Raw genomic sequence first — 27,254 nt, forward strand, 5'->3', positions numbered from 1 at the left:
TGGTCCTGTCCCCACATCCTCCTGCCTCCACAGCCCGTTGTGTGCCTCCTCCAAGCTCATTTGGGGTTTCACTCAAACACATTTGCATTTGGCAGCCACGCTGCGAGCCCCATCCTTTCCCTCACCGACACACCCAGTGCCAGGAGCACCAAGCCACTTTGCAGGAAATTTAACAAAGGTGATCAGGACACAGCCAACATCTCCCACTTCCAAAATCCAGCCTGCTGTAGAAAGGTGAGGAGGAAGCAAATACACAGCCTGGAAAGGATGCCTGGGCCATCTGGGAGGCTGCAATTTTGGGGACCCCCTCTGTAACTCTAGCAGAAGCTGAAGGGCTCTGTCCTTCCAGAGGGAGACCCTTCAAATGGGGTCATTTAAACAGCATCCTTACGGGAAGGCTATTAAGGAACAAAAATGAAAGAAAATTGATTTTCCAAAAGGCTGCTGGGGGCAAGAGCCAAACGGCAGGCTTTGCTCTCGCTGCCACAGCGTGTTCCTGGCCATCAGAAAAGCTCCTTGAGCTGCACAGACTCAACATAAGGCTTTGGTGATGTAGCAGGTAAAGTGCTGCTACACTTTCCCAACCAGGCTCTGCTCCTGGGGGGAAAAAGCATCCTCCTCCTTGCCTTTGAATGTGTTTTGGGGAAGGGATGCTCTCTCCCTATGGGCACTGACCACCAGTTGGGGTTGCACATCGCTCCCAAAATGGGGCCGTTTCTATCCCCAAATGTTTTTTTTTTTTTGGCAGGAGGAAAGTGGGTTGTGAGGCAGGGGTGGGCAGGAGAGCATCACTTGGATGGGATGAAGAGAAATATGAGCGATGGGAAGCACGGGGACAGAATCATCATGGTTTGATGATATCTATAGATATCACCTCTACCTATAGCTATCTCTCTATGTAAGATATATCTATCATGTCCTACAGGATATCGTAGATATAGGATGTAGACACCTTCCTATATAGGCCATATCTTAGAGAGTGACAGCGATATCCCACATATAGGATGCATACGTAGGGCACAGTCTCTCCTGTCTTACAGACCAAATTCTGTTTTTCACCACATTTGTGGCTGGAGTCCTTCAGGCTGAGGTTCTATACCTGGGAAATAGGTATCTCTCTATAAGATATAGGTATATATCTAGGATATAGGTATATCCTATATATAGGATATATAGGTATACATATAGGATATTTATCTCCCTACATCTAGAATGTATCTTATATAAAAGATGCATTTGTATCTATCTATACATGTATCTTACATATAGGATATATATCTATATATATAGGATGTCTTATACCTAGGGTATGTCTATATTGATATCTAGGATATCCCTTATATCTAGGGTATGTCTATACTGATATCTAGGATTATACCTTATATCTAGGGTATATCTATACTGATATCTGGGATATCCCTTGTATCTAGGATATGTCTATGCTGATATTTAGGACATCCTTTATATCTAGGGTATATCTATATCGATATTTAGGATATCCCTTATATTTAGGGTATATCTCTATTGATATCTAGGATATCCCTTATATCTAGGGTATAACTGATATCTAGGATATTCTTTATATCTAGGGTATATCTATATTGATATTTAGGATATCCCTTATATTTAGGGTATATCTCTATTGATATCTAGGATATCCCTTATATCTAGGGTGTATCTTATATAGCGAGAACTCTCCATCTCCCCACACCAGCAAGTGGGGCTCCCCAGACCCTTCCCAACAGGGAGAACACCCTCGTGTTTCAGCTGGGGAAAGGCTGGAGCCCACCAAAAACCACCTGCCTGCTCTGCGAAGGGCAGGACGGGGGTGCCCCATATCCCCCCCGAAAGCTCCTCTGCTGTTTTCCTCCCATTTCTCACTGCCCCCCGAGGCTGGGAAGCGGCTCCCAGCTCACCCGGTGCCAAATCCCCGGCACGGCAATCTCGCCTGACATCACCTCCAATTATTTATCAGCGAGATACAGCTTGGGATCTGCCAGCTCAGCATCCTTGCCTTCCTTCTCCTTGCTCGCTCCCCTTGATTCCCCAGAAAAAAAAAAGAGCAAAAAAGCCCCCCGATTCCTAATCCCCCTTAGGTAAGGGGTAATGGGATCGCCGAGGGTAACGGGAACGATGTGCACCTTCCACGTGGGCTCGGTGGCTCTCGTGGCTGCTCCCAAGCCCCAGCGCCGGGCAGCGCAGGCAGCTGCGGGCTCGGCTGCATGAGTCACAGTTTCGGCTGCGTGGGCACTGCTTTCTTTTTTTAAAGCACCAGCCCAATTTCAGCCCGACGCCGGCAAGCGGGGAGCTCGCCCGCCTCTCCCCGAGGCCAAAGTTGGGCTTCAAACCCTGCCTTCAAGCTCCAGGGCACGCACACGATCTGTGCCGAAGGAGGGATGCCGAGCAGACCCTGGGGATGGGGTCTGGGGCTCAGCTTTGTAAATCATCCTCATCTCTCTCCTCCTGGTAAGCAAACGCCTGGATCGCTGCGGGCTGGATTCAAAGCAAGCTGAGTTTCTCCTGTTTGGAGCTTTTTTCCCTCCGCCGACCAAGGAAAGCCTGTGATTTTTCATTTGTTTTGAAAAGAATTTCCCCCCGCTTGTTCAAACACTCCCTGCGCCGGCTGCGGGGGGAGCTTTGCTGCAGAAATCCCGCTCAGTGGGAAGCCTCAGCTGCATGGCAGGGAGCCTGCAGCTCAGCACAACCAAACCTCCAAAAGCTCCTGCGGTACCTTGGAAAGGCAATAATTGCACCAAACCCACAAACCTCTCCCTCGCCACCCCCTATATCCATCCTGAACACAGCCCAGATACTTCCAGCTTTCCCAGCAAGGAGCTTGCTCATTTTTAAGCCCCTCTTCGTGCACGGACATGAAGCAGAGATGCTGAGGGTAAAGCATCATTGTCTGGTGCTACCCTATGGGACTGGGGGGACCCCGAGCTCCTGTGTGTCCCCCTGTGGAGCCTCATTGCTTTTTGGAGCCGTGGGACGTGGGGGACACGGACGGGGGTGTCCCTCTGGTGTCCACCTACCATGACGGTGATGCCGTCCTTCTCCAGGGGGGTCTTGTCGTAGGTCACTTCGCACACTCGCACAACCGTGGTGGCACCGTACTTCTTCAGATCCTGGGGGGGGAAAGGAGACGGGGGGGTCTTAGGACAGGCAGAACTGGAAAAACCCCACTGGGATGCACTCTGGTTGTCCCCAACATGGCCGAGCCCTGTGACGACCACACAGACCCACAAATCCCCTACAACTGCATCACTCCCACCTCTCTGGATGCTAGAGCAGAAATTCTCATGGTCTGCTTGGCCTGGGAAGGAAACATTAAAACAAATCCCAAGGAAACTGTAAACCCCGGGGCACCAAACCCCTTGCATGGGCACGGGGATGGATTTTTAATCTAGAGCGCCAATGGAGCCATTTAATTTTAAAGCCACGAAGGGATTTGGAAACACATCAAATTTCCCATGCAAGCACCAAAGACAAAGACCAGGACCACAAAATGGGAGGATTAAAAGACCAGGACTAAAATAGCACCTGAGGTCCCGGCACCAAGAGCAAAACCCAGAGCATGGGACACGATGCAGAGCTGCAGTGCATGCCCCAAAGAAAAATCGCCGAAAAAGGGACAAATCCTCCAAAAGAGGTGTTAGTGGTGCTCAGCAAGGTTTAAACTCCCCCTGCAGAAGCGCGTGGAGATGGATGAGGGCTTGGCACACCCCTCTGAACCCACTCAGCATCTTGCCCGGGGCTTCTTTGGGACTGACGAAGGCGTTTTGCTGCCGTACCCCGCCAGTTAATTACTCGAACGCGCTGCGGGCACGCCGGGACTTGGGCTCCTTCCAGCCGGGCTTAGCACCCGTGGCACGGCTTGCCCCTGGATTACGTGCCGGCGTATCAGCCCCGGCTGGGCGCCGCCTGAGATCATCCCGGTGCCTGCTCGTGACGGGCCGGGGGCTCGGATGATCCTGCTGATCCCTGCCCAGCGCAGGGCTGCCAAACCGCGGCGAATCCCCGTGCGCTCAGCCAGAAATCGCAGCGGCTGGAAGGAACGGGAATTATGCCACCAGTGTGCGGTGGCTGTTTCGGATTTCTCCCTCGTGTTCACACATGTCCCTGGTGCTCACGTGTGTTTTTTTGGGTATGGGGGGTTTTCCTGCTCTCTTGGAGGTGCTGGGATATTTGGGGTGGGAAATACTTTGTCGAGACGCCGGGGAGGTTGCGTGCGTTTGCGCATCTCACTGCAAAAGGTGATGTTTTGCTGGAGCTGGCAGGGGATGCAATGGGGATGGTGAAGCTCTGAAAAACCCCACACTCATGGTCCTCCAAAATATCCTGCCCTAAAAAGCTGGTGATGATAAGGACCTCGTCCAGGATGCCATCGGGATGGGGGGTACCAATAGGATTGCGCTGGTGTCCTATGGATGAGCTACCCCGCGATCCATCCCCATTGCATCCCAATGAGCCGACTGCAGCTTTAATCCCCCCAAGAGTGCAACGGGATCACGACCCTTCTTACCTCCAAGAAGGTGCTGAGTGTGGCGTTGGTGGGGTTGTGGGTGATGAGGAACCTCATGTTTTTGTAGCAGACCTCCACCGGCGCAGGGCGGTTCATCCGGGCCATGGTGGGATGGGAGGACGGTGACGCAGAGGTGATGCTGATGGTGGGGGGGGGGTGGGAAAAAAACCAAGAAAAGCGTGGCGTGGAGGGGAAAAGAAAACCCAACACCGCTCTGCGCTTTAAAAAACAAAAACAAAAACGAAAAAACACCAAAAACAGGATCGAGAACTCAATGTACAAACGTTGTGCAAATAATCCCAGCTCCTGGGAGTGCGCCGGCTTCCTCGACACACCGCAAGCCCCCCCGGGGTGAAAGCCAAACGGTAGTAATAATATTAATGATAATAATAATAATAATAATTACAAAAAAAAAAAAAGAACAAAAAAACCAAAATAAAAATCCCTTTGCTGTAGTGTCGGCGTCCTCGGCGTGTGCAATGGCGAGCGGCTGTCGCCTCCGGTGCCGCGCTCTAGAAAGGCCTCTGCGTATGGGGATGGTGGTGGCACGGGGGTGGCCCCGTCACGTTACCCCATCGGGGTATGTGGAGTACTTGGGGACGGCAAGGGGGGCCGGGAGCCTACGGGGCGGCGGCGGCGGTGGCCGGCAGCGGTGCCTGGCTCGGGCAATCCATGCACGGGAGCCTTGAATGGTTAAATCCGAAGGTCGGGACGCCGGGCGAGGCGAGGCGGCCGGGGGCTGCAGTGCTCAAAGCTGCTTCTCAGCACCTCCATAAATCCCGGCGGAGAGCGAGGCTGTAAGGGGAGGGAAAGTAAAAGGCAGAGGTCAGGGCAGCCCCGTGAATCAAACCAAAGGAACCCCCGGCACCGCTCTCCGTGTCTCCAAAAGCTTCGCGGTGGATGGGATGGGGACGCGGAGATAAAACCCTATTTGCATCAAGTGGATGGGGCTCGCTGCCCTAATGACTTGTGCCAGAACCTGCATCCCCGATGAGCATCCCTAGCCTGCTCTGACGTTCGGGTGACACTCAGAGGTGCAAGGAGGAGGATGAGGAGGCTCCGAGGTGGTGAAGGGCGAGGGGTCCTGGCGTTCCTGCCCCGTGGGTGCGGGCTGTGCCGGCCGGCACGTGCTCGCCCCAATCCCTCCGCAGCCGCCCGCCTTTTTACGCAACTCGGCGGCGTTTTCGTAACCACCCCGACAGCACCCCCGTGGGGGCGGCGTGTCGGGGCAGCACCCCGATTTCTCACCCATCCCATCCCTCCGGACCTTACCCGAGTGTCCCGGCAACCTCGGCACTGCGCACAACGTGCCCAGCCTGCCCCTAAGCAGCCACACGCTCCCGGCGCGACTCGAGCGGCTAATGTCAACCAAATGCATCCCTAATGCTCTTAGGCCCACTAAGCCGCCTGCAAATGAGCTTTTTTTTGAGGGGGGTTGGCGGAGGAGGGGGTGGGAGGCGGGTGGTTTTGCTGCTGCTGGGGTTGGATGCTCCTTCGTTCGCCCCGCTGCCGGCACATCGCTACTCACGGGGTACCCCGGCAGCACGGGGACACCTCTTTGCCTTCGTGTTGGTGATGGCAAGGAGAAAGCCACGGGGTTTGCCTAGAAGCCAGGTCCTTCCCAGCCACAGCACCCTCCCATGGGGCACAAGAGCACCCAAAGTTGGGCATGATCAGCAAAATTCAGCCTTAAATATCTCCCTGGCCACCCAGCCTCCTCTCCATGAGGTTAAACCAGGGGGAGCAAAACCCAATACGACGACCACCAGGCGAACAGCCACGAGAGGATGGATCTGGAGGAAGATGAGGACACCACAAGCCCCGTGCTGGGCTTAGAGAAACCCGGTGTTTTCCAAGATCATCACCCACCAGACTCTTGTTTTGAAGCCTGTCCCATCCCTGGGTCAGCGGCTGCTTAGCGCCGCGTGGCCGGAGCCTCAAAATAGAACATAAGCACATAAGTAACCGGAGCCGGGCGAGCACGCGCCCCCTCGCCTCTCCTCTCATCTCCTGGAAAGTTTCCCCTGCATCGTTTTACCCCAAAAAGGCTCCGAGGCGAAGAGACAAAGCGGGGCCGGGAGGTGGCTGAGCACCAGCATCGCCGCCGCGCTCCTCGGCACCCAGGCATCATTTCCAGGCAGCCCACCCGCTTGTTTTCCGAGTGGTTGGAATGAAAAAATATCAACAGGGAAAAAAAAAAAATAAAGCCACAAAGCAGGCGGTGTGGCAAGGGGAAGCTTTCCGACTGAAACGTGCCCGGGTTGGCTGTGCAAATCGCGGATTTTCCCACTGCTGGTGCACTAATTGTTAATTATTTGCAGCACGTGCCAGCCCTGGCACTGCCCCGACGCGCAGCACGGCGCCTGGCCCCGCGAGGATGGGTTTATGGAAAGGAGATTGAACGGGGCCAGGCACCAAAATTGAAGGGGATTTTGGCACAGATCCCCTCTGCAGAACCTGGTCCCACCAAACCAGGTTTTTCTAGCAAGGGATGAAGCAGGAAGGATGTGAGGATGGGAGTGGTGGCACCCACACCACACCGTTGTTTTTTTTGCTAAAGAAAAATGTTCACTTGTCCTGTGGGGATGCTCTGCAAAACTAAAACCCAGCCTGGATTATGGGGTGGTACAGGCTGCAGTGATGGGTGCAGGGCAGCTCCTGTTTCCTGCAAAGCTTCATTAAAAATGGGCTTGATTTTGGGGCTGTAGGGGTGAGTGGGATGTCCCAGGGGGGGATTTTGCAGCCCTCACTGAGAAAATCCCATTTTGGTGGCTGCTAAGAGGCTGCAAGGTCGGCTGAAGGATGGGAGTGAGGTGAGAGCTGCATTTGGGGTCTGATTCGAGCAGCCTCTCAGCATTTTCTTTTTGATATCCATCTTCACAGACTGGTTGGGGTTGGAAGGGCTTGAGTGCAGCTCTGCACAGCACGTCGGGAGCCATAGTCTGGTCTCCATCCCACACTTTGTGCTCCATAGGTGAACTTCATATTATAGGGCTTTTTTTTATTGCCTCGGGAGTACTTGCTGCCGGCAATGGAGATTCACTGGGAATTGATCGTGTTTGAGAAAAGCGAGCACTCGTTTCCCACAAGGTCTCATTTCCAGGGGAAGCATTTCAAGTATTTTGGCAACTGCACGTCCCAGCAATTCAGCCCAAAGCCCATAAATTCCTAATGGATTTTCAATCGCAAATCATCCCCGGCCATACAGGCTGATTACCATATTAAGTGCGGCAGAACAATGCGGACAAGGGGATTTCAGCTCATATTAATAACCTGCCAAGTGAATAAATACCCTTCAGCCTCGAGAGCTCCAGGGGAGCAGGAGGAAGCACAAGCAGTAAATCAGCCCTGGAGGAGGATGCGCGGTGGCACGGTGCTGGTCTTCCAGGCTCAAGCTCCTCGGGGTGAAGCCCAATGAAGGAAGGGGAAAGAATTGGGGACTCGCCACGTGGTCCCCAAATGTCCTCACCTCGCAGCTCAGCTTGGCTGACAAGACAGAAGAGATTCGTTTTGTGCTGATTTTTTTTTCAATTTGTGCTGAAAACTTCATCTCTGCATGCGTACACGGACTTCAGCTTGCTTGGATGGACAAAGTCCCATCCCAAAAATTCTCTACGTGCTTTTTGGAGCTGGAAGAGGATGGTGCTGTCTCTTGTATCAGAGAAACCCAGGAAAGGGTGACCTGCAGAACTCAGACCCAAAAGAGAGCCCCGATTTGGGGATGGCACAAACCTGGCGCAAGTTACCCAATGAAGCCATGAGCTGGAGATCTCCAGCTCCTATTTCCCACGGGGATGTCCTTTCTAGAGATTCAAGCATGCAAGAGGTTTTGTAGACAAGAGTCCCACACAAATCCAGGTTAATCACACCCTTGGCATGGTGAGGAAGCAATCCCAGACCTATCTAGGTTGGAAATGACCTTCAAGACCATCAAATCCAACCACCAACCCACCGAGTCCCACCACCAAACCATGTCCCTTAGTGCCACGTCCACACATCTCTCGAACATCTCCAGGGATGGGGACTCCACCACTTCCCTGGGCACCCTTCCCCAAGCTGCCTGGGGTTGTTATGACCCAAGTGGATGGGGATGCTGCTCCAGGACATGGAGACCACCAAGCCACCACCCCAAGAATACACCTTGGAGTGGAGGGAAGCACCAGGCTCCCTTCCTAATTATTTACTTGCAGCCTGGTGGCTCCGTGGTGCACACCTTGGCCTCATCCCAGCCATCTGGGCATGGACCCTAAAATGGCAGGGATGGGGCTGCTCGTCCTCCCCGTACCTTGACACAAAATAAAGGGCAGATCTTCCTCGCTGCAGCTAATGAAAGGGCTTGGTCGACGAGCAGAAGGCAGGCTGCAGGAACAGCCGGTGTTCGGTGTGGCTGGGGTTAGCGGGATGCAGCTGCTAGAGTCAGGTTTTCCTAAACACAGCAACTCCCTAAGCGAAGGAAAAGGAAGCTCTGCAGAGCCAAATCGTTGCTCCACGTGGGTTTTTTCACTTGGAACAAAGGGCCTTACACACCCAGACAATGCGCATCTTACCCGGACATGAATACAGCCATCTCCCGAGCGCGCTCATCTCACGCTCAACCTTCACCTTCAGAAAAAAAAAAACTAGCAAAACACCCAGCTGTGTTACATCTGCTCGGCGGGTTTCGGCCCACGTAGCAGGACTCCACCAACCTCTTCTTCCACTTATGACCAACTCCTTCTGCTCCTAGCTGCGGCTCCACCGAGAGCATCTCCATCCCGACACCCCCAAAACAGAAGGCAAGTTTCTGAGGGGTCCCAGGCATTCTCACGTAGTGGTTTTCCACAAATCCATCCCTGATCACGGCGGTGCCAACAGGAGACCCACGGCCACCGTGCCCCAGGACCTGGAGAAGACGCGGGGCCATCGCAGGGGCCGGCTGGAGGAAAGCGACCGCGTTGAGATTTCCTCCAGCCGCATCCGCGCGGAAGGAAACGGGAACTCGACAGGAAAGGTCCGGGAGGAGAGAGACAAAAACAAGAAACCCCGCAGGAGCCCGACGGCCACCGGCACGTCCTGCTCCAGGTGTTGAGCTGCAAAAAGTGGATGAGGAGTTCCTGAATCTCCCTCCACCCCCTATCAGCACGTGGTTCAGACACCAGCTCCCACCTAAATTCGCAAAAAAGAACCGCGTGGCCCCTTATTTTATATCCCCGGTTGGGTTGAAGGAGTTTTTGGTGGTATTTAGGAAGGAGGCCAGGATGCTGGCACGATGTCAGAGCAGAGATTCGCAAGCAGGAGGCACTTGGGAGGCAGGGAGGAGAGGGAGGACTGGGGAAGATCAGATAGCTCGGCAGACAGACAGACAGACAGATAACAGCACGGTCCTCCCAGCTGTTGTGCAAGCAGGGAATGCACCCGAGGCCGGGGTAACACGATCAATCGACTCCTTTTTATCTTTTATTTGCACTTTTATTCTTTGAAGAGGCACCTACAGCCCTGGAGGGAACACGAGGTGCTGCAGACATCCCCTTTAGCAGCCCTTTAGCTGCTGTTTGGGGTTTCACCCTACCCTACAACCCTCCCCGAGCAGCCTAAATACAGGGTGTGCAGCGATGGCTTTTTTTTTTAGCCCAACTCCTGCTTGCACCCTAAGAGGCTCAGCCAGTGGGAGACGCGCATCAAAAATGCAAAAAAAGCACCAAAAATTCAGCATTTGGGGGAAAACGATCCGTCCCCCTCCCTGTGGGTAACTCACGGGCGATGTGATCCTGGTTTTATGATGTGGGATATCCCCTCCACCGCCTTCCCCCACCGGCTCGCAGCCGTGGTGCCGACGTCAGAGGCTTTTCCTGGCTTGGATGTGAAGGGAAAGGAGGAAAAAAAATTCCAAAAAATAAAAAAAAGAAGCGGGGGGGGCGAGGCCAACTCTGCAGGGAATGGTAATTGCACGCTGGAAGCTGGCTGCCTCCCAGATATGCAGAGAGGTTTTTTTTGGGGAGGGTTTGGCTGATTGGGGATTGCCAGTCCCTATGATCCGGCACCCGACACACAGGGAGCTCCAAATACTGGGTGCTGGGGCCGCTCACATCCCTCAGGGATTTCTTTTGGTGCAAGGAATCAGAGAAAAAAAAAAGGAATTCTTCCTCTGTTGGGACATTTCCAGGCTTCCTCGAGAGCATCTATGGAAGGATAAAACCCCAAAGCATTGTCCTCGCCCCAAGGCACAACCGACCCTGGGGTTGTTGCTTGGCCACCACCACCACGTGCCTCTACCACCCCAAATATCCATCGTGGCTGAACGTCTGCTCCTCTGCTCTTGTGCTTTTGAGCAAATCTAATATTCATGGCAGGTGTCTGAAGGGCAAATGGGAAGCACTGGGAGTGCCAGCAACAGCTCATGGGATGGGAAGGACAGGAAGGGCTGCTGAGACCTTCCCATTAAAGCCCGGCTCAAACTTGAGCCAAAAATAGCATTTTTTTCTGCATTTTTTCCCCCGTCCACCCCGTCGGCACCCACACCTCCTGCTCCTGCCACCTCTGCAAGCCCTGACCAAAGGGCAGAGGCAGCCCTCCCTGCGTCACCGGCGTCTTGCACAACCCCACCGCCGGCCGCTTGTTGACGAAGAAGGGGGGCTCCAGGGGACTCAACCTCCCCAACGGGGCGGATTTCGCCCCGCAGGGGGTGTTGCAAGCACACGCTGTCCCGCAACGTGCCGGGGATGGCAAAACGTGGGGTAGGAGGAAACATGTTGGGGCTGCTTTGTGATAAGCCCTATGGAAAGATCTCCTCCGGTGGCATCGAGCCAGCATCGATCAGAGAAGCCGGGCCCCGAAGAAAGGCAGCTCCTCCTCCGCGTTAATAGGCAGCAGGCTGAGAGGGATTTCACGGCTCCTCGCTCCCTTTTTTAGGTTTCCTCCACCAGCCAGGGCACGTGGGTTGGCAGAAGTGGGTTTGCAAATGCTTCCGAGCCACCGGTTTGTGATGCACGGGGACAAAACCTGGCAGGGCTTTGGGCTGACCCGCTGCTGCTCTTGCGCAAAAGCCCAGCGCCGAGAGAGAGACACCGTGCCGGCGTCCCCCACCCACCAGAGCTGGCTGTGCAAATAAAGGTGGTTTGCCCTTAAATAATAAGATCAAAGGGAACAAAATGCTGGAAGTCACAGCCTTGACATCCCTTCAGTCAGGTAGATGGGGGGCCAGACTGGGAGGAGGAGGAGGAGGAGGCAGGATCAGGCATTGCTCTGGAAGAAGGAGCCCACGCCAGCAAGTAGATGGTGCTCTGGAAAGGAGATGTTTTGCATAGCCACCGGGAGACTTTAAGCACTGATTTCTGTGGCAACCAATCTCCCAGATCCCAGAATCACAGAATTCAGATCAGCAACCGGCCACGTGCATTGGGGTCACCCAGCACTGAAAGCCTCCAGGAGCAGCATCCGACTTCATCGGTGGCTTTTAGGAAAGCCAGCCAACACCCCGGCATCTCCAAAAGAGAAATCACAACCATATGTGTGAGCAAAAAACCTGCTCTGAATGGGAGAGGCCAGAAATGCTGTGGGATGCTGCTGCTCACTCATCTTACCATCTTGATAGAGAAAGCAAGGGGGATGTTGTGCAGCGCCGCACCTCTGGCTGCAGTGCACCGTGCCCAGGTGATTTTGGAGAGCACTGCAGAAGGCTGACGTCTTTCAGGGATGGCAGGAAGGGAAAGAAAGAGGAGATTAAAGCTTTATAGTCAGAAAATCCTTTGCCTACAGTGACAGAGCAGATGCTGTTGCATGTGAACACCGCACCAACTCGGGATGCCACATCCCGTGGGAATGGTGCAGCAAGGAGCAAACCCAGCAGCAAGGCATTGCTGCCCCAAAGCATCTTTTTCCAGGCTTGTGGGACAACGTGGAGGTGGAGCACTCCTCACCTGGAGCTTTTCAAGCTTGGAGGAGCCCCCCTGATGGCAGCACACGCTGCTGCTCCCCAAAATGCTGAGAGGTTTGCAGGAGAGCGCCTGATTTCTTGACAAAAATCCCCAAGAATTGCTTACTCACGAGCACGCTTTGGCCTCGACTCTCAACTTTCTTTCGTCGGGGCTATTTGCATAAAACCGGTGCTGCCTTTAGGGAAATGCAAATTTCCCTGCAGAACGGGAAGCGTTTGAACGCGCTGGCTGCTGAGCAGTGCCGGGCAGGGCCGCGCAACACTTTTTTTATCACCTGAAAATTAAATCAAGGCTGAGATGCGAAAAGCCTCGCCGCCCTGCTCAGCAGGAAATCTTCCCCAGCTCCTAGGGCCGGATCCGGCAGGGCCACGGGACAGACAGGACGCGGCGTTTCATCTGCTCTCTGCACGTCCTCCCCGGCCCCAGGGGGAGGTTTTGATGGCCTGGAGACACGCAAGCTGCTCCGCTCCCCGTGGTTTCAGGGACATCTCGACACCCTGGCGTGGGTGGCATTTCCTGGCCACCCTTGCTGCGCTGGAGCAGGCTCTAAGCAGGCCAAAAGCAAACGAGCTTCCTTGGCTTGGATAAATAAAGCTGCGAGCTGAAATTCATCAGTTGTGATGATGAAGCCAGCAGCCAGCTACCGAAGATAATAAATATTTATTTTCAGGCCCACCTCGATGCATTTGGGCAGAAAACCTGCTGCAGGCTGAGCTGGGCATCCTCATCACCCTTTTCTGCTTAGGGGAACAGAGGTCTTTAGGAGCAGGTTAAATATTTGGGATGAGGGATTTCTCCCCATCTCTTTTTCCTGCTGCTTCCTAAAAAGCCCGGCTGCAGCAAAGAGAAAATAAAACATAAATCTGCAGGGACCACGCAGAAATACCCAGTACTCAGTGCTGGATCAGCTACAAAATCAGCGGTACGGAGAGGCAGCTAAAGGAGGGCATACCTATTAATACACCTGGCTGAAACCCATAGAATTTTAACTGTCTCAGCAGAAAATCCACATTACAGAGCCCTACAGGAGCTGTGCACTGAGTGCTTGCAGCAGCCAGCACAAAGGACGCCTTGCTTCTTTGCAAATCTGTCCCACAGTTTTGGCCCCGCACACGAGAGCAAAACCAGCCAGGGGATGGGCAGCCCAGAGCACTGAGAGGTTCCTGGAGAAACCAAACACCAAATGAGGCCGGATCCTCAAATTGTGTCTTTTTTTTAGGTTGAAATGGTCTTTTTTTATTCTGCATGGAAAAGCAAAAGGAGCATACCTAATTGAAAACAGCCAAGCCAGCATCCTGCATGGGTGGGGCAGCTCATCCCAGTAATTTCACCTCCTTCTAACAAGGCTCGACCTCCCTCTTCCTGACCCACACGGCTGTGGAGATGAGAAAGTGGCTCCTGGGTTCCCGGGTCCTGTTTAGCATCCCTAACCCTGCACCAGAGCAAGGGGTGAATGTGCTGCAACATCCTTCCCGTGGGGTATTTCCTCTTCCCTGCTGGTAAATCGTGATGAGAGCGCGCTGGATGCCAACAAGGACAGGGGGAAAAGACAAGGATTGGTGAAACCACAACAGCCAGCTTTTAAACACGTGAACGCTTGCCTCATCTATGCCAGATTTCATGCAAGAGTCTAAATATTTTTCCTCCAGCACCGGGGTTTTCCTCCATCCCCGCAGACCCCAGCATTTTCTTAGGGGCTCTCGCTGGCAGCTCCCTCCCGGGCGATTGCACCAGGAGTGGATCCCGCCTTGGGGGGTGGAATTAAAAAAAAAAAAAGGTGGATTTTCATCTGGCTCTGTTCCCAGCCCATCTGCAGCTGTCCTGGCACGGCATCGTGGGCAGCACGGGGTTGGGATGGGCAGCCAAGGGTTGCTAAACGAGCGCTGTAATTGAAGGCACCAGCACAGCACGAAAGTGCTGCGTGTTCCCAGGCAGGAATTTCCCCAGCATTTTATCAGCCTCTGGAAGAGAACAACCCTCACTCCACCCCCCCCACCCCCATTTCCAGATCTACCGTAAACGGCATCCATCAGCTGGATGGAGCACATCCTCTCTGCAGTCATTACCCTGCCCTGGGCAGGCATTTACTAGAAACACAGCAGCAGGAGTTCCCCCGAGCTTTACCCATGGGCTGTGTCTGCTCTGCCTGGCAGTGATACCTAAAAGACTTCGGGGACCTTGCCACGAGGCTTCCCTGCAGAAAGGCGGGCGCTGGATTAATGGGATGTGGTCACAGGGCTGGCTCAGGGGTTTTGGCAATGCAGGTTTCTCCTGCTAAGCTGGACCCACAGCCCCTGCCAGCTACAAGGACCGCAGTGAGCTGCACGTAGGAGCACCACGCAACCTTCCCCTTGCTCCAAGGCAGAGGGGTGCTACCCCAAATCTGCTCCCAGCATACGAGCCTTGTACTGGGGCAGGAACAAGAGATTTTGGTGGATGCAGAGAGCTTTGAACTCACCCATTTTGCTGCCACAACTGCAGATGTAAGCACTGTTGCTGGTATGGAGGTGCAGAGAGGGGACAGGCACCAGGGCCACCGGCAGTGGCACAGCGTCACAAACTCCTCACCTACAGCACACCCCGGTAATCCCTCCAGGTTGAGGCCACAGCCCCAAGGACGAGGACAATTCCCAGCAGCCGGTGCCGTGGGTGCATCCCTTTGATGATAAACCCTGGTCCTTGACCCGGCCGCTTGACTAAAACAAACAGAGCTCAACAAAACCTCCACTGACTTCAGCAGATGGCACTTCCAGCAGTTCGTGGGGGGGGAACTGCTGCCCAGCTGCCTGCACGATGCCTCTCCTGCGTTTCACCTGCAGGATAAAGTTCAACATTTTATCTGCAGGAGAGCTACGACAGCTGGAGAAGCATGGAAGACCACTGAGCATCTTTTCCTTGTCCCGTTTCCAAATCCATCCCACTGATCCCATTCGTGTTAAGGACGCTTCACTTTCTGACCTACAAATGCCATTCCCTCTCTGCCCATTGAACAGATTTCCCAAATTCCTCTTTCAGTTTTGTGTTAGATTTTAGAGATATATATACTTATATGTCCTTTTAGCTTAAATTATTTAAAAATATAGGGCTGACCCAAAGGGAGGAACCATTAAGAAAATCAGAATATATACCTGCAAATAGTTTTTGGGAATACAGAACAATTTTTAAAGTAAAAGAGAAAATAAATTAATTTTTTACAGGGGAAACGGGTACCCCAAAGGTGCACCATGAAAAAAAAAAGTTGGGCTGTGGGCTGCCTTGTTGGCCTTCACTTTTACGTAGTTCATGGCCAGCCACTGGCTTGGCATCTGGGGGGGAAAGACCAAGCCAAGAAGTTTTCTGCTCATTTGACATCATTTGGATGGGCTTAACAGGCTTTTTTTTTCAACTTTTGAAAGTGCTGTATTGTGCCCCTACATTTTATCCCAGAGCAACAGGACAGGATGCTCAAAAGGAGCTCAGGAATCCATAGCAAGCCACGTTCATGTGGGATTAACCCAGTTCAAAACATCAGCTTTTGAGTCTAACTTCTTGCTTCCAAATCACGCCTTTTTGAATGAGTTCACTTTCAGGAAGCCATCCCATGTGCTCGCCTCGAAAAATGTTTGTCTCTGGCTTGCCTCCAGCAAATCAGATAATTGGGAGTTTAGAAGTTCATAACTTGAGCTGAAGTCAGAAAGTTTCGTCTTTCATTTTCCAAAGCTGATTCACGGCCAGCCTGGCCCGAAACGTGGGCTTGCCTCAAGTTTGCTGTCATTTCAGGGTTCATTTGCAGTTTAAAACGATGCTCTGGTTGCACCCGCCGTCTCCCGTGCTATCATCCAGACTCAGCACTGGCACTCATATGCTTCGAAACATCTGCATGGTCCCAACTCATTGACCTTTATTGAGAGAAAAGCCCCAAGATTTGCTGCCTTACTACAAATTCAGAGGAATTTCAAGCCAGGGTTTTGATATCGGGGCTGCCCTGTGCCTGAATCATCATTATCAATGCCAAACACAGGCAGAGAGCAGAAACAGGGCAGCAGAGCTGGGGAAGAACATCTTGGACTTATTTTATGGGCTCTGACGGAGAGATTTGAGCTTTTCCAGTTGCCCCCTCTACTACATCGCTACAAGAACTTAAGCTTCCTAATTTCACTGAACCCAGCTGTATTTCTGGTCTGCAAAGTAAACAAGAAGAGAAGCGAGCTTTTTGGCTCCCGTGGAAACTTTGCAATCCAAGAAAATCAGACGAAACATTCGAATCTGCTTAGGTTTGTCCATCAACAGGCTTGATTTCTTAGGGACCTGACCCTGCGTTCAAACCGACCAACGCTGCACTGACAGCAATATTTTTGGGTCCTGTGTGAAATACGCCTGCAGTGGCCCCACTGCCAAGTCTTGCAAAAGTTCCCAGGCCATGGGGCTGCTGCTGGCAGTAGGGAGCCATCCGTGGAGGTGCATCCACTGCAGAGTTCGCTGGGTTGCCAAAATGTCCTGGGTCACCAGGGAAGGGGCAGAAGCAAGGATAGACGTGCACCACGTTAAATAAATCTTATCAAATCTTATCTTGGTGCCTTTTGAAGATCTCCAAGGAGGAGACCCCACAACCTCTCTGGGCAACCTGTGCCAGTGCTCAGCCACCCGCACAGCACAGAAGTGCTGCCTGATGTTCAGAGGGAGCCTCCTTTGCTCCATTTTGTGCTCGTTGCCTCTTGTCCTGGCACTGGGCACCAGTGACAAGAACCTGGCTCTGTCCCCTCTGCAGCCTCCCTTCAGGTGTTTGTACAAATTGATGAGATCCCCTCCTGAGCCTCCTCCTCTCCAGGCTGAGCAGTCCCAGCTCTCAGCCTCACAGGAGAGCTGCTCCTGTCCCACCATCGTTGTGTCCCATTGTTGGACTCCGTCCAGGAGGTCTGTGATGGATGGACAAAATTCCTGCACCCGGCTACACGGAAATATCTCAGCTGTCCTCCTCTTGGGAAATTAGCATTGAAACTACACATCTAGAGTTAAAGGATATAATTTCCTCTCTCTGCCCTGCCCACGGTCATCTGAGGACACAGACCACACGTAGGACATCCCAGCCCATCCTGGAGACACAGGCCTTCCCGCCCAGCTGCTGCCTTCCAGCTCCAAGCAGTGGGACAACAGCACCCAACTCCTCCTTTGAGTGAAGGGAAAAGTACCCCACAGCGTGGTGGTCACCCTAAATCCTCCATGGAGGCTCGGAGGCAGAGCCCATCCGAGGCGCACTCGTAGCGAGGGATGAGGCATCTGGCCGAGCCCGCAAGGTGGAAAGTTCAAGTGGATTCTGTTTATTTGGCTTTGCAGAGAGCAGGCGCCCAGCCTGAACATTGGCCAAGCACCTTCCCATCGCAGGAAGTCTTTAAATAACCACCAGTGGTCAGGGCTTTGGTTTTACAGCTCTGCTGGATGGAAACCCGGCCCTTGCCCTACGTCTGCTTCAGCTGTTTCCTTGGGTACACAAGGTAGTTGCTCACCTCCCAGCCTCCTAGGCCTTCAGCATACCCACCAGGACCATGGGCTTCGTGAAAGCTTGCTAGAAGCAGAAAAATCTCTCTCAGCATAGACATAAAAACATCTTTCCTCCCTTTTGCCAGATAAATATTACTTGCTTTGCTTCTTTTTTGTGAGACTTCACTCCTTGGGTCTGTCGTTGAGGCCCATGCTTAACATCTCACCACACTTAACATTCCCCCGAAGCTCTTCTGCACCACCACAAGGTGCTCCTCACCAGTTCATATAGTTAAAACAGAGAATGAAAAAAAAAATCCTCCCCTGGCTGTTGGCACCCCCTCATTCCTCCACCGCCTCCTCACTCAGGATCACCCCATCCTCCTTGGAGAAACTCCTCGGGGGCAGCCAGCGGGGCCTCTCCCGCGGTTTTTGCCAGCGGGACTAAGAGGCAGAGAACGCCCATCGCCCCTAAAAGGCTTTCTTATGTATTTACCTTGGGGATTTGGAGCCAGAAACCTTGCCAAGACCTTGACTGAATGGGTCACCCAGCAGATCCTGCTCTACAGATGGAAAGTTCCCAAAGGCTTTTCGCTGGGAAGCTGGGCTAGTTTGGGATTTTGGCAGCGCAGCCTTGCCAGGACTCTGGGGGATGGAAATGAGTTTTTTACCTATAGCTGTCATTAACAGATTATCCTAAAATGACAGCTGGCAAGAAGAAGCTCTGTAAATAAGCACAAGAGTTTTTTACAGTCGGAAAACAAGACCTTGCACTGACCTCCTCCCGGGCAGATTCACTGGGGTGCAACAAACCAGGATTTTATTTTAAACCACGCTTGTAAAAAGTTTTTTTTTAAAAAAAAAAGCTGCTTCCTTGACACTCAAGTCAGGTAAGGACACAGTGGGCTATTCTGCCTTATAAATAAGCCCGCTCTTGTGTACATGTTTTAAAATAAGCTTATGAAATGTAAACATGCAGGCCTTAAAAAAATTAATAATTCACCCTCATTGAAACCATTTAATCGGGGCCGAGCCAGGCTTCCTTCTCCGCTTCAGAGCTCTGCAGAGGGGATGCTAACTTAGACCCAGGAAACCCCACAAATAACTTGCCCACAAACACACAGCTCCATTTGCAATTGTTCAGCCCTCCCGTCCCTTGAAGGGTTGGCCTGGAAAAACACAAAAGAAGAGCAAAATCAGGTGTTTTTTCTTGAGGACCAACACTGGAGCTGCATTTCTGCCTGAGTTTCGAAGCACATGGTTATGATGAGAAGGGAAAGGGCTCCCTCCAACCCATGTGTAGCATAAGCACTTCCCACGCTGTCTATTTTCTTTGCACTATTAAGACTGATGATTTTTCTATTTGCCCCGTTCCCCTACACCCCACCAGAGGAGACAGCCACCAGGAGGAAATCTGGGCTGTAAAAATAAAACTCACTTTTGGCTTTGGAGGAGCAGGTGCAAGGGGAGAAACTATTTTTAACCCTTCTTTTTTGCAAGGAGGGAATGCCAGGAGCCCTCTGAGCGGGGCTTGCCCGGGTTTAGGAGATTAGTTTGGAGGCAGAGAAGGGGTCTGACGGGTGGTTAATCTTGGTGCTGGGTGCTCGGGGCCGGAGGAGCAGACATCAAAGCATTCCTGCAGCTGCTGGGGAAAAGGGAGAGGCAGCAGCCGGCGGCTCTGCCTCCTCCCCACGTGGCTGCTGGGGCAACACGGCCCTCCACAACCAGGGAAAGCTGCTGAGATGTCTGAGCAAACTCCCGGAGCCAGATCTTCCCGGTGGATTTGTCACATTTCCATCCTGCTGCAAGCCCAAGGGGAGAACCAGGAGGAGAGAAGCTGGGGATGCCCAACGGGAAATGCAAGCCCAATGGAGACGCACCACTGCCAACAACCAGAGAAGACGTGTGTTGAGTTTTTTCCATGCCAGCTAGACTTGGACAAACACCATTTACCCTTTGCATTCACTTCTCTAATCAATACAGAGGGCTGTGGAGCAAGCCAACTTCTGGAGGTATCTCCCCATCCCTCATACTAACTACAGCAACAGCATGGGACACCCACATCCCTATTTTAAGAGATTTATTTGCACACATCAATTGCACGAGATGTGAGTTATTTTGGTCTATGCCTCTTCAGACCACCTTTCCACCTCACCAGCTACCACTTGGCACCAGATGTTAACCCAAGTCCTATCCACAACGATGGAGTTCCTCTGGTTCCTTGAGGAACCAGCGTTTTGGTAGGAACCTTGCTGTGGTATGCGTGTATTTAGAGACAGAGAGATGTTGCCAAGACAAAACGTAGTTGAAGGGAGACAGGCATTAGGAGCAGACCCAAATAACAGAGATAGGAGAGCACTGCATGGCTAGTTTCACCTCACTCTTGACCAAGTATTGGTTTGGGGGAATACTGCAAGACAAATACTATGATTTGAATAAAAGCTAGAAATTTTGGCTCACTGAGTGCTACTTGAAGTTTTCTTTCATTCACTAGGGGCTCCTTTTCCCGGTTGCACTGACAACCACAATGGTTGGCCATCAGAGGACACAGGTTTCCCACCCCACCTTCCCATCTCTGTGGTGGGACCAACAACCCAGGAGTCAAAGGGCTGGTCCCTCAGCCCCAGTGCAGATTCAGGAAGGATCAGCCTCCTTGATGGAGAAGGCAAAGGGTAAATTTTAGGCATTTGCCCACCACAAGGAGAATACCAAGTGCTGATGAGGGAGATCGCAAGATGAGCTGCCAGCAGGGGATGGTTCAAACCACTCATGAGCAGGTTCGTCAGCGATCCAAGAGTTAATATCTGGTCTTGGAGAAGGAACAGCATGTGGAGGATTTAGCAGGACCTGACATCTCAAAAGGGTGGCTAAGGTGACTCTGCCAAAGGCCGGTGCTCGAGACTTTGCCATCCAAGGAACCAAAGGGCCTCAGGCAGGCCGTCCCAGAGGACTTCTGGGTATGCTGCATGAACCTCCAATCTCATTAAAACTCCGGGGACCACAGAATCCAGCTCCTGACCTTCTCCAGAGCAGAGCCGACAGAACGTTTCCTGTTATTTATAGCAGCAGGAGAGTCTGATGGGAAAACCCCACTTGTGAAATGTGGGCCGCCTGCCATCGCGGCTCTGCGGAGAGCTGCCGGGCTGCTCTGAATTCCTGCCCGAAGGACTGCTCCACCCCTGTGCTGGTTTCACCGTGGGCAAGACCACGTCAGGAGGCTGTGCAAGACGAACAGGGGCACCTCGATCCCTCTCGTTTGGTTGCAAAGAGCAACTTGAAGTAAGGAAGCCGAGAAAAGCTGAGCATCCCAGGCAAGGGGGCTTCAGCTGCGGGGCTTCAGGGACCTGGCAAAACCCTGAGGAGCACATTTCACCCACACCACATTCTGAATGAGGTGGTCTCTAATGTTAGAGACATTTGTCAGCCTCTCAAGGGAGCTGTGGAGAGGGCGCAGCCCCTTTGCCAGGTGCTGCCCACCTCCTCGCAGCACGGTGGGATGTGCGCTGGCATGTTTCCTTGCTGGCAGCCCAATTTTCACCACCCTGGCGCGCACCAAAGGTGCTTTCCAGCTCGCTTAGTCACTCAGGTGCAGGAAAGCTGGCAGCCCAAAGGCAAGCCCTTCCTGAAACGGGACGGGCTTCACCGCGGGCTCGGCGGGCGAGAGCCGCCCAGCACTGGCCCCGTGCGAGACGAGCGTTTGCTGTCACGCTGTCGAGGAGGAATCCCATAGCTTCTGTTCTGGGCCGGCGCCAGCGCTGGTTTCTGCTTGCTTTCCGAGCTGAGGGAAGCGAGCAGATGGGCTGCTCGCTGCCGTGAGATCCTGTGAATGAACTCGCCAGCCGCGATAGGAACAGCCGGCTCCTGCTCTCGCTCGGCTGAGCTGCTCCGGCGACTCTTCTCCGGCTGAAATGCTGCGGGTGCACCGAAAGTAGCCACAAACACCCTGTCGTAGCCCCAAAAAAAACACCAAGCTTGGGGATTGGCATGGCATGGTGAGCATCTCAAAGGCCAGAGCAACAGTGAGTGGCTGCAGAAGTTTAGGACCACGCTGGGGCAGCAAAGGTCACACTCCTGCTCAGGGTTACGATGCTACGACTAAGATTCAGCTTGAGAGAAGAAATCTGAATTTAGGGAGCCAAGAGCTTGATTATGGTCTACAGAGTCCTTTTAGGAAACCCTAAACTGCCTGGTTTCTTGGCTGGCTCCTCCTGCGCTTCTGCCCCAGCTCCACTACTGGGGAACCCCCATGCTCTCGTGGCCACTGCGCGAATCTGAGACCCCTGCACGCCTTATCCTCAGCAATAAAACCCCAACCCAGAGCTGGGGCCAGACCCTAAGCGTGTCTCCAAACACATTATGTCCTTCAGAGACAAAAGCTGGGGCTGGAACAGGACCAGCGAGGGAGCAGGAGACAGCATGGTGTGCTGCAGCATCCCCTCCACCCGAGGTCCAGAGCACATTACGCACCAGCCGCCTGGCTTTCGGGGGAGCTTGGCGAGCCAAGGCATCCTGGAGGGATTTCATTCAGCTCTCCGCGGAGGTCTGCGAAGAGCACGGCCAGATTTGCTCTCACGGCGCTGCCCTGGGAGATCTCAGCCGCCGTGATGGACAGGCTCCTGCTGAATATCCTCGGGCCGTTTGCCTAAAACCCCAATTAATAACCCCGTGTTTTGTCAACAAGGTCAGGCCAGCAGCGAGTCCAAGGCTTGGGGCTGGCTAACCTTTTTTCCACCAAACATGCCCAGGGATATTTTGACTCCCTGCCCTCGGGAAGTTTATTTGTGTAGGTCCTTTTCACTTCACAGCTTCCAGCAGCGGAAGGCGCTTTCTAATAGTCGGGGAAAGACTTTACGGCTGTGGCCGGGGCTCCCCGGCGCTGGAGCTAGAAAAGCAGAGCACCTGCCAAAGCTGCCTGAGAGAGTCCAAGAGGCTTGTAATTAGCCTGGGAGAGAAACCAGGGCAAGTGCACCATGGAGCTCTCACCCCTGCTGTGTCAGATGCAATGAGACCTGCAGAGAACTCGCAGGATTTCTTCTTGCTGGAGGTAAAATGTGACTGGGGTCCCTGTGCCCCAGAACGAGAGCGATGGGGCACAACAGAGAAAGCTGTCCCCACCTTCAGCCCTTTCAGTGTCACATCATCCAGAAGGAGCAGATCCGGTGCCAGACCAGCTCAACCAACACGCAGGACCTCAGCTCTGCATCTGGTGCTCTCGGTATTTCCAAGCATCGGTGGACGTAAGGAAGGGATCCGAGAAAACAGCCTGAATTAACCTCTGCCTGGCACGGATTTCAGACTTTCCGAACCATTTCTCAAGCCAGCACCCAGGATGTGCAGGATACGTCCCTCACCTCGAGCCCACGGGGGAGAAGGCTCCAGCAGCTCCTCTTGGCGCAGACGCTTCTGCTCCAAGCAGCCCAGAAATGTTTGCGGGGATCCAAAAGGGCTGGATGAAAGGGACTCGGGCGAGCCTCCTGCGCTGTCTGGGCTCTCCTGGAAAATGATTTGCAGATGCTCCAACTGGCTGGCGTGCTCTTCACCCAGACGGAGCAAGCATCTGGCAGGCCCATTATTTAAGAGGCAGTAGTGCCTCGCGCAAAGGGTGTGTCCTGGAGAGCCCCGAGATTTATTGTTCAGATATAAAGGGGCTGAGCTCCGTCCCGGGAGCACCGCGAGCAAAAGCAATGAGCTCCTTGACACAAGAGCCAAACGGCTCCCGCTTATCGCGCCTGCAATTATTTGCACAGGAAGGGGAGGCCAGGAGGGCAAAGGCACCCCAGGGTGACGCAGGGAGGAAAGGAGGAGAGAAAGCTGCGCCTTTTAACAGCAACTGGGACGTTTTCTCCGGCACATTTCTCTCCTTCCAGTAATCTCATGGCAGCCTGGAAAGATGGGTTGTGAAACCCAATTCCTCCCCGCCGGCAGCCTCACACGAGGATGGGATGGGGATCCACAGCACAACACTCGTAATTAAACTGGGTGGCAAGGAGAAAGCCTTTCCCATTCTTCATCTCCTCCCCAAACCTCCTGCTTGGAAGGGGGCTGAGTTTGAGTCCCCAGGTTTGAGATCTGCACAAAGCGGAGGTGATTTGAACCAGAATAAGAGCAGCAGAGGCTCCCCAGCTGGGTGAGAACCACCAAAATTTCAGATGGATGGTCCACGGAGCTGAGCACAGCTGCTGGTGCATTTTTTCCCGTCAAAGCCACTTGGGAGGATGAGGAGAAAGCAAAGCCCCTCAAGCTGGGGCAAAGGATACGGCCCGCTCCGCGTGGTGCAATATTTACCTCCTCCTGAGATTTGGGCCAGGTCATGCATTTGCATCACCTCGGGCTGTCTTTGCTCAGGGCTAGGAAGTTAAATCCTTTGGGTTTCGGTGCAAATCCCAGCTGGGAGCAGGAAGAGAAGCACGGTGGGATGCACCACGACGGCTCCTTGGGGGACCTGGAGTCTCCATCCTTCCATCAAAGCCCAGCAAAGCCACGCGCCGGGCGGCGGGGCGCAGCCGCGTGCCTCTGCTTTCAATTAAAGCCATGAATATTTTTTTTTTTTTAGCAAAAAAAACCCTAAATGGAGCCCGCTAACGGCAGCCAGATGTGCTGCTCCTGGCAGCCGCAGGTGCACCTTGAGATGTGGCCAGCGGGCAGGTGGCTTTGCGGGGAAAACCAAGAGAAAAAAAAAAAAGAATTTAGGGGCAGCTGCCAGCAAAGCGACTCTTGTGGGTTCGAGCAAACTGCACCGAGCTGGTCCTGGATGCCTCGCGTTTGGGTGAGGCCCTGGGGCTGGAATCGTTTTATTCAGGGCACGCAATAGCCCTTGGCTCCTGTTGCGCTCGCCTCTGCCAGGAAGAGGTCGGTCTGGCTGCATTACAGCCGGCGGCAATTACACGCCGCCGATGCCTCCTCGGGAGCGAGGAGGGACGAAAAGGCAAGAGAAAACCTAAACGGTTCTGGGATGGGATGTGGAAATCGCTCCTGTCTGGGGCGTTTCATAAGCGCCGGCCGTATTCCCCGAAGGACGCCGCTCTGCCTTGCCCGGCTATAAACACAGCCAGCAGCCTTCCCCGCCGCCCCAAGTGCACGGGCAAAACGCAAACCAGATGCTCCCAAACGTCTGGTCGCTGGCTTGAAGACATTTTCTTTCATCTGGTAATTGCTGCTTCCAAGGGAGAAGACCTTAAGCGGTCCTCAAGGCTCTTGAAAGATCTTATTTTTGTCCTTTTTGGACCTCGGAGCATCTTCTGCCTTGGTATCTGAGCCATCCTGCAGTCCCTATCTCCTCTTTGGAGCATCTAAAGGCTGGCTCGAGTCTCCTCGACCCCATTTGCACCCCTGGGGGCTGGCTTATGGCAAACCCACTGCAGGAGGTGCCACCGAGATGGGATGCACGATGCAAAAAGAGCCAGACAGGGGTGCAAAATACAAACCCGAGGTGTTATTTGCAGTAATTACAGTGGGAACACCTCTGCCTGAAGTCACATCAGGAGGAGGTCCCCCCATTCCTGCTGCTCCTGCTCTGCTCCTCTGAGGTTTGATGCGCCCAAACCTGAAGTTCATTGAGGTACGTTTTTGCTGAGGATTTCCTCTCGTCTTCTTCGTCTTTTCTCGCTTTGACAAATAAACAGCCAGCCCTCCAAGCTTGGGCTCTTTGTTGCTTGCAGTTCCTTCCCCTTGGCTTCTCAGAAACGAATAACGGGAGCGGAAGGGTTGCAAAACACACCCCGACCACCCCTGGCTTCAAACGCAGCGAGAAATCAAGGAAACGGGGAGAGAGGAAAGAGGAAGAGCAACCGCAGGGAGCAAATGGCCAGCTGCACCTAAAAGAAGTGCTGGATGGCGAGGGAGGCAGTGAGAAAACACGACGCCACCAGCACCACCAAGACCAGTGATGGCAATGCAGGAGGCGATGCACAACGGGAGATCCAGGCTGGAGCTGTGGTTGTAAAGGAGCCTGCGGGCTGCTCGGGGAGGATTTGGAGAGTTCAATGCCCAATGTGATGCGCTAAAACCACCGCGGAATAGAGAAGAGGTGCTCTGGGTGGAAACCTACTTGCTATGGGGTTCTGGTTTGCTCCCAGGAATTTGCTCAGTGCTGGGTTGGCACCTAAAATCAGAGAGGAGCGAGGCTGGGAACTGTTACACCAGCAGAGCAGCTTTGCTGGTGAAATGGAGAGCCAAGAATAATCCTGCTAAGAACCGCAGAGCCCAGCTCCTCCGCGGCGATGCCAATTTACGCGCGGTTTAACGAGGGCACGGCCCGACAGACGGATGCTGCAATGACCATAAAATCCTGCCTCAAATGGACAAAGGCTGATACAGTTTAGGTTTAGCAGGATGAAAAAAAAACCACCAAAAAAAAACCCAAAACACGTAGAAATCAACTTTTAAGTAAAGGAAAGCTTGGGGAAAATAAGGGAGCTGGCTGGTGGTCAGGAGGATGGAGAGGTTGGGCACCTGGAGAAGATTTCCAGGCAAGGAGGGGAGGAACCGAGCCCCACCTGGCAAGGAGAGGGTCCAAACCAGAAGGAGAAGTTCAGCGTCCCCAGGAATGAGCACACGGCCTCCAAAAAAAAGTGCAAAAACGCACTCACCGGCCAAGAAAACCCACAGCAGAGCCGGTGAACGTGGCAGCAAAAAGAAAAAGCAGGGGAAATAAGATGACAAAGCGGGTTTTAACATCCCCATGGGGGGATTTACAACCCCCAGGAGGAAAGCAGAGCCCTGATGGCAAATCCTACATTGGAGCAGGCTCAAATCGTGCTGAGTTTTGTAGGGTCTCGTGCACGGAGCCTCGAGCCTGCTTGGTAAGGTTTTAATCACACCCTAATGAGTCGTGGATAGCCCTAAGCACCCAGAGGGGACCCGTGCTAGGGAGCTGTGTGTGTTTTGCTCTGTTGAAGTTAAATGCCATAAATCAATTTGGGTTGGAGGAAAGCACCTGGCTCAGCCCCGCACGAGCAGGGGAGAGATTAGCACGAGATTAGCACGGCCGGGAGCGAGCCGTCACGTCGCTACCCATGTCTGCAAGCTGCAGGGAGAAGGAAGGACGTTACCAAAGGCTGCTTTAGGAAAAAAAAAAAACAACCTTCTTCTTTGCCAAAAAGGGTTTTTGCATTGCAAAAGAGGAGAGTGCTGAGGAAAGCAGCTGAGGGCTTCGATTGGGAGCTGGCAGCTGGCGTGGGGCATCCTCCTGCGGGTCTGGGTGGTGTAATGGGGAAATTTGGAGGAAGGAGAAGCTCGGTGAGAGCTCTGCGTGGTCCAAAGCATGGCAAGCGTCTCAGCGTCCCTACAGATGAACACAGAGCATCCAGAAAACAGAAAATGGGTGGCAAAATGGGGTGGAAAAAAAAGTGGGATGAAGCTGG

The 27,254-nt window shown here is 53.3% G+C and overlaps 1 protein-coding gene across 3 annotated transcripts in view; it reads right to left on the bottom strand.

Moving 5' to 3' along the window:
* Window positions 1-27,254, bottom strand: part of PTP4A3 (protein tyrosine phosphatase 4A3) — a 36,701-nt gene that overhangs the window by 3,060 nt on the left and 6,387 nt on the right. For 2 of the 3 annotated variants that reach the window (XM_084508471.1, XM_084508472.1), the window contains exons 2-3: window positions 4,523-5,317; window positions 3,033-3,125 (exon numbers count right to left, since the gene is read on the bottom strand). In XM_084508471.1, coding sequence (XP_084364597.1) covers window positions 3,033-3,125; window positions 4,523-4,627 — 198 coding nt within the window. In that variant the 5' untranslated portion in view covers window positions 4,628-5,317. Of the gene's footprint in view, window positions 1-3,032; window positions 3,126-4,522; window positions 5,318-14,893; window positions 14,916-27,254 lie in introns of those variants that run through there. The other variant, XM_084508473.1, reaches the window with a different exon arrangement.

This window comes from Aythya ferina (genome assembly GCF_964211825.1).
Source record: "Aythya ferina genome assembly, chromosome: 2".
Lineage (NCBI taxonomy): Eukaryota > Metazoa > Chordata > Aves > Anseriformes > Anatidae > Aythya > Aythya ferina.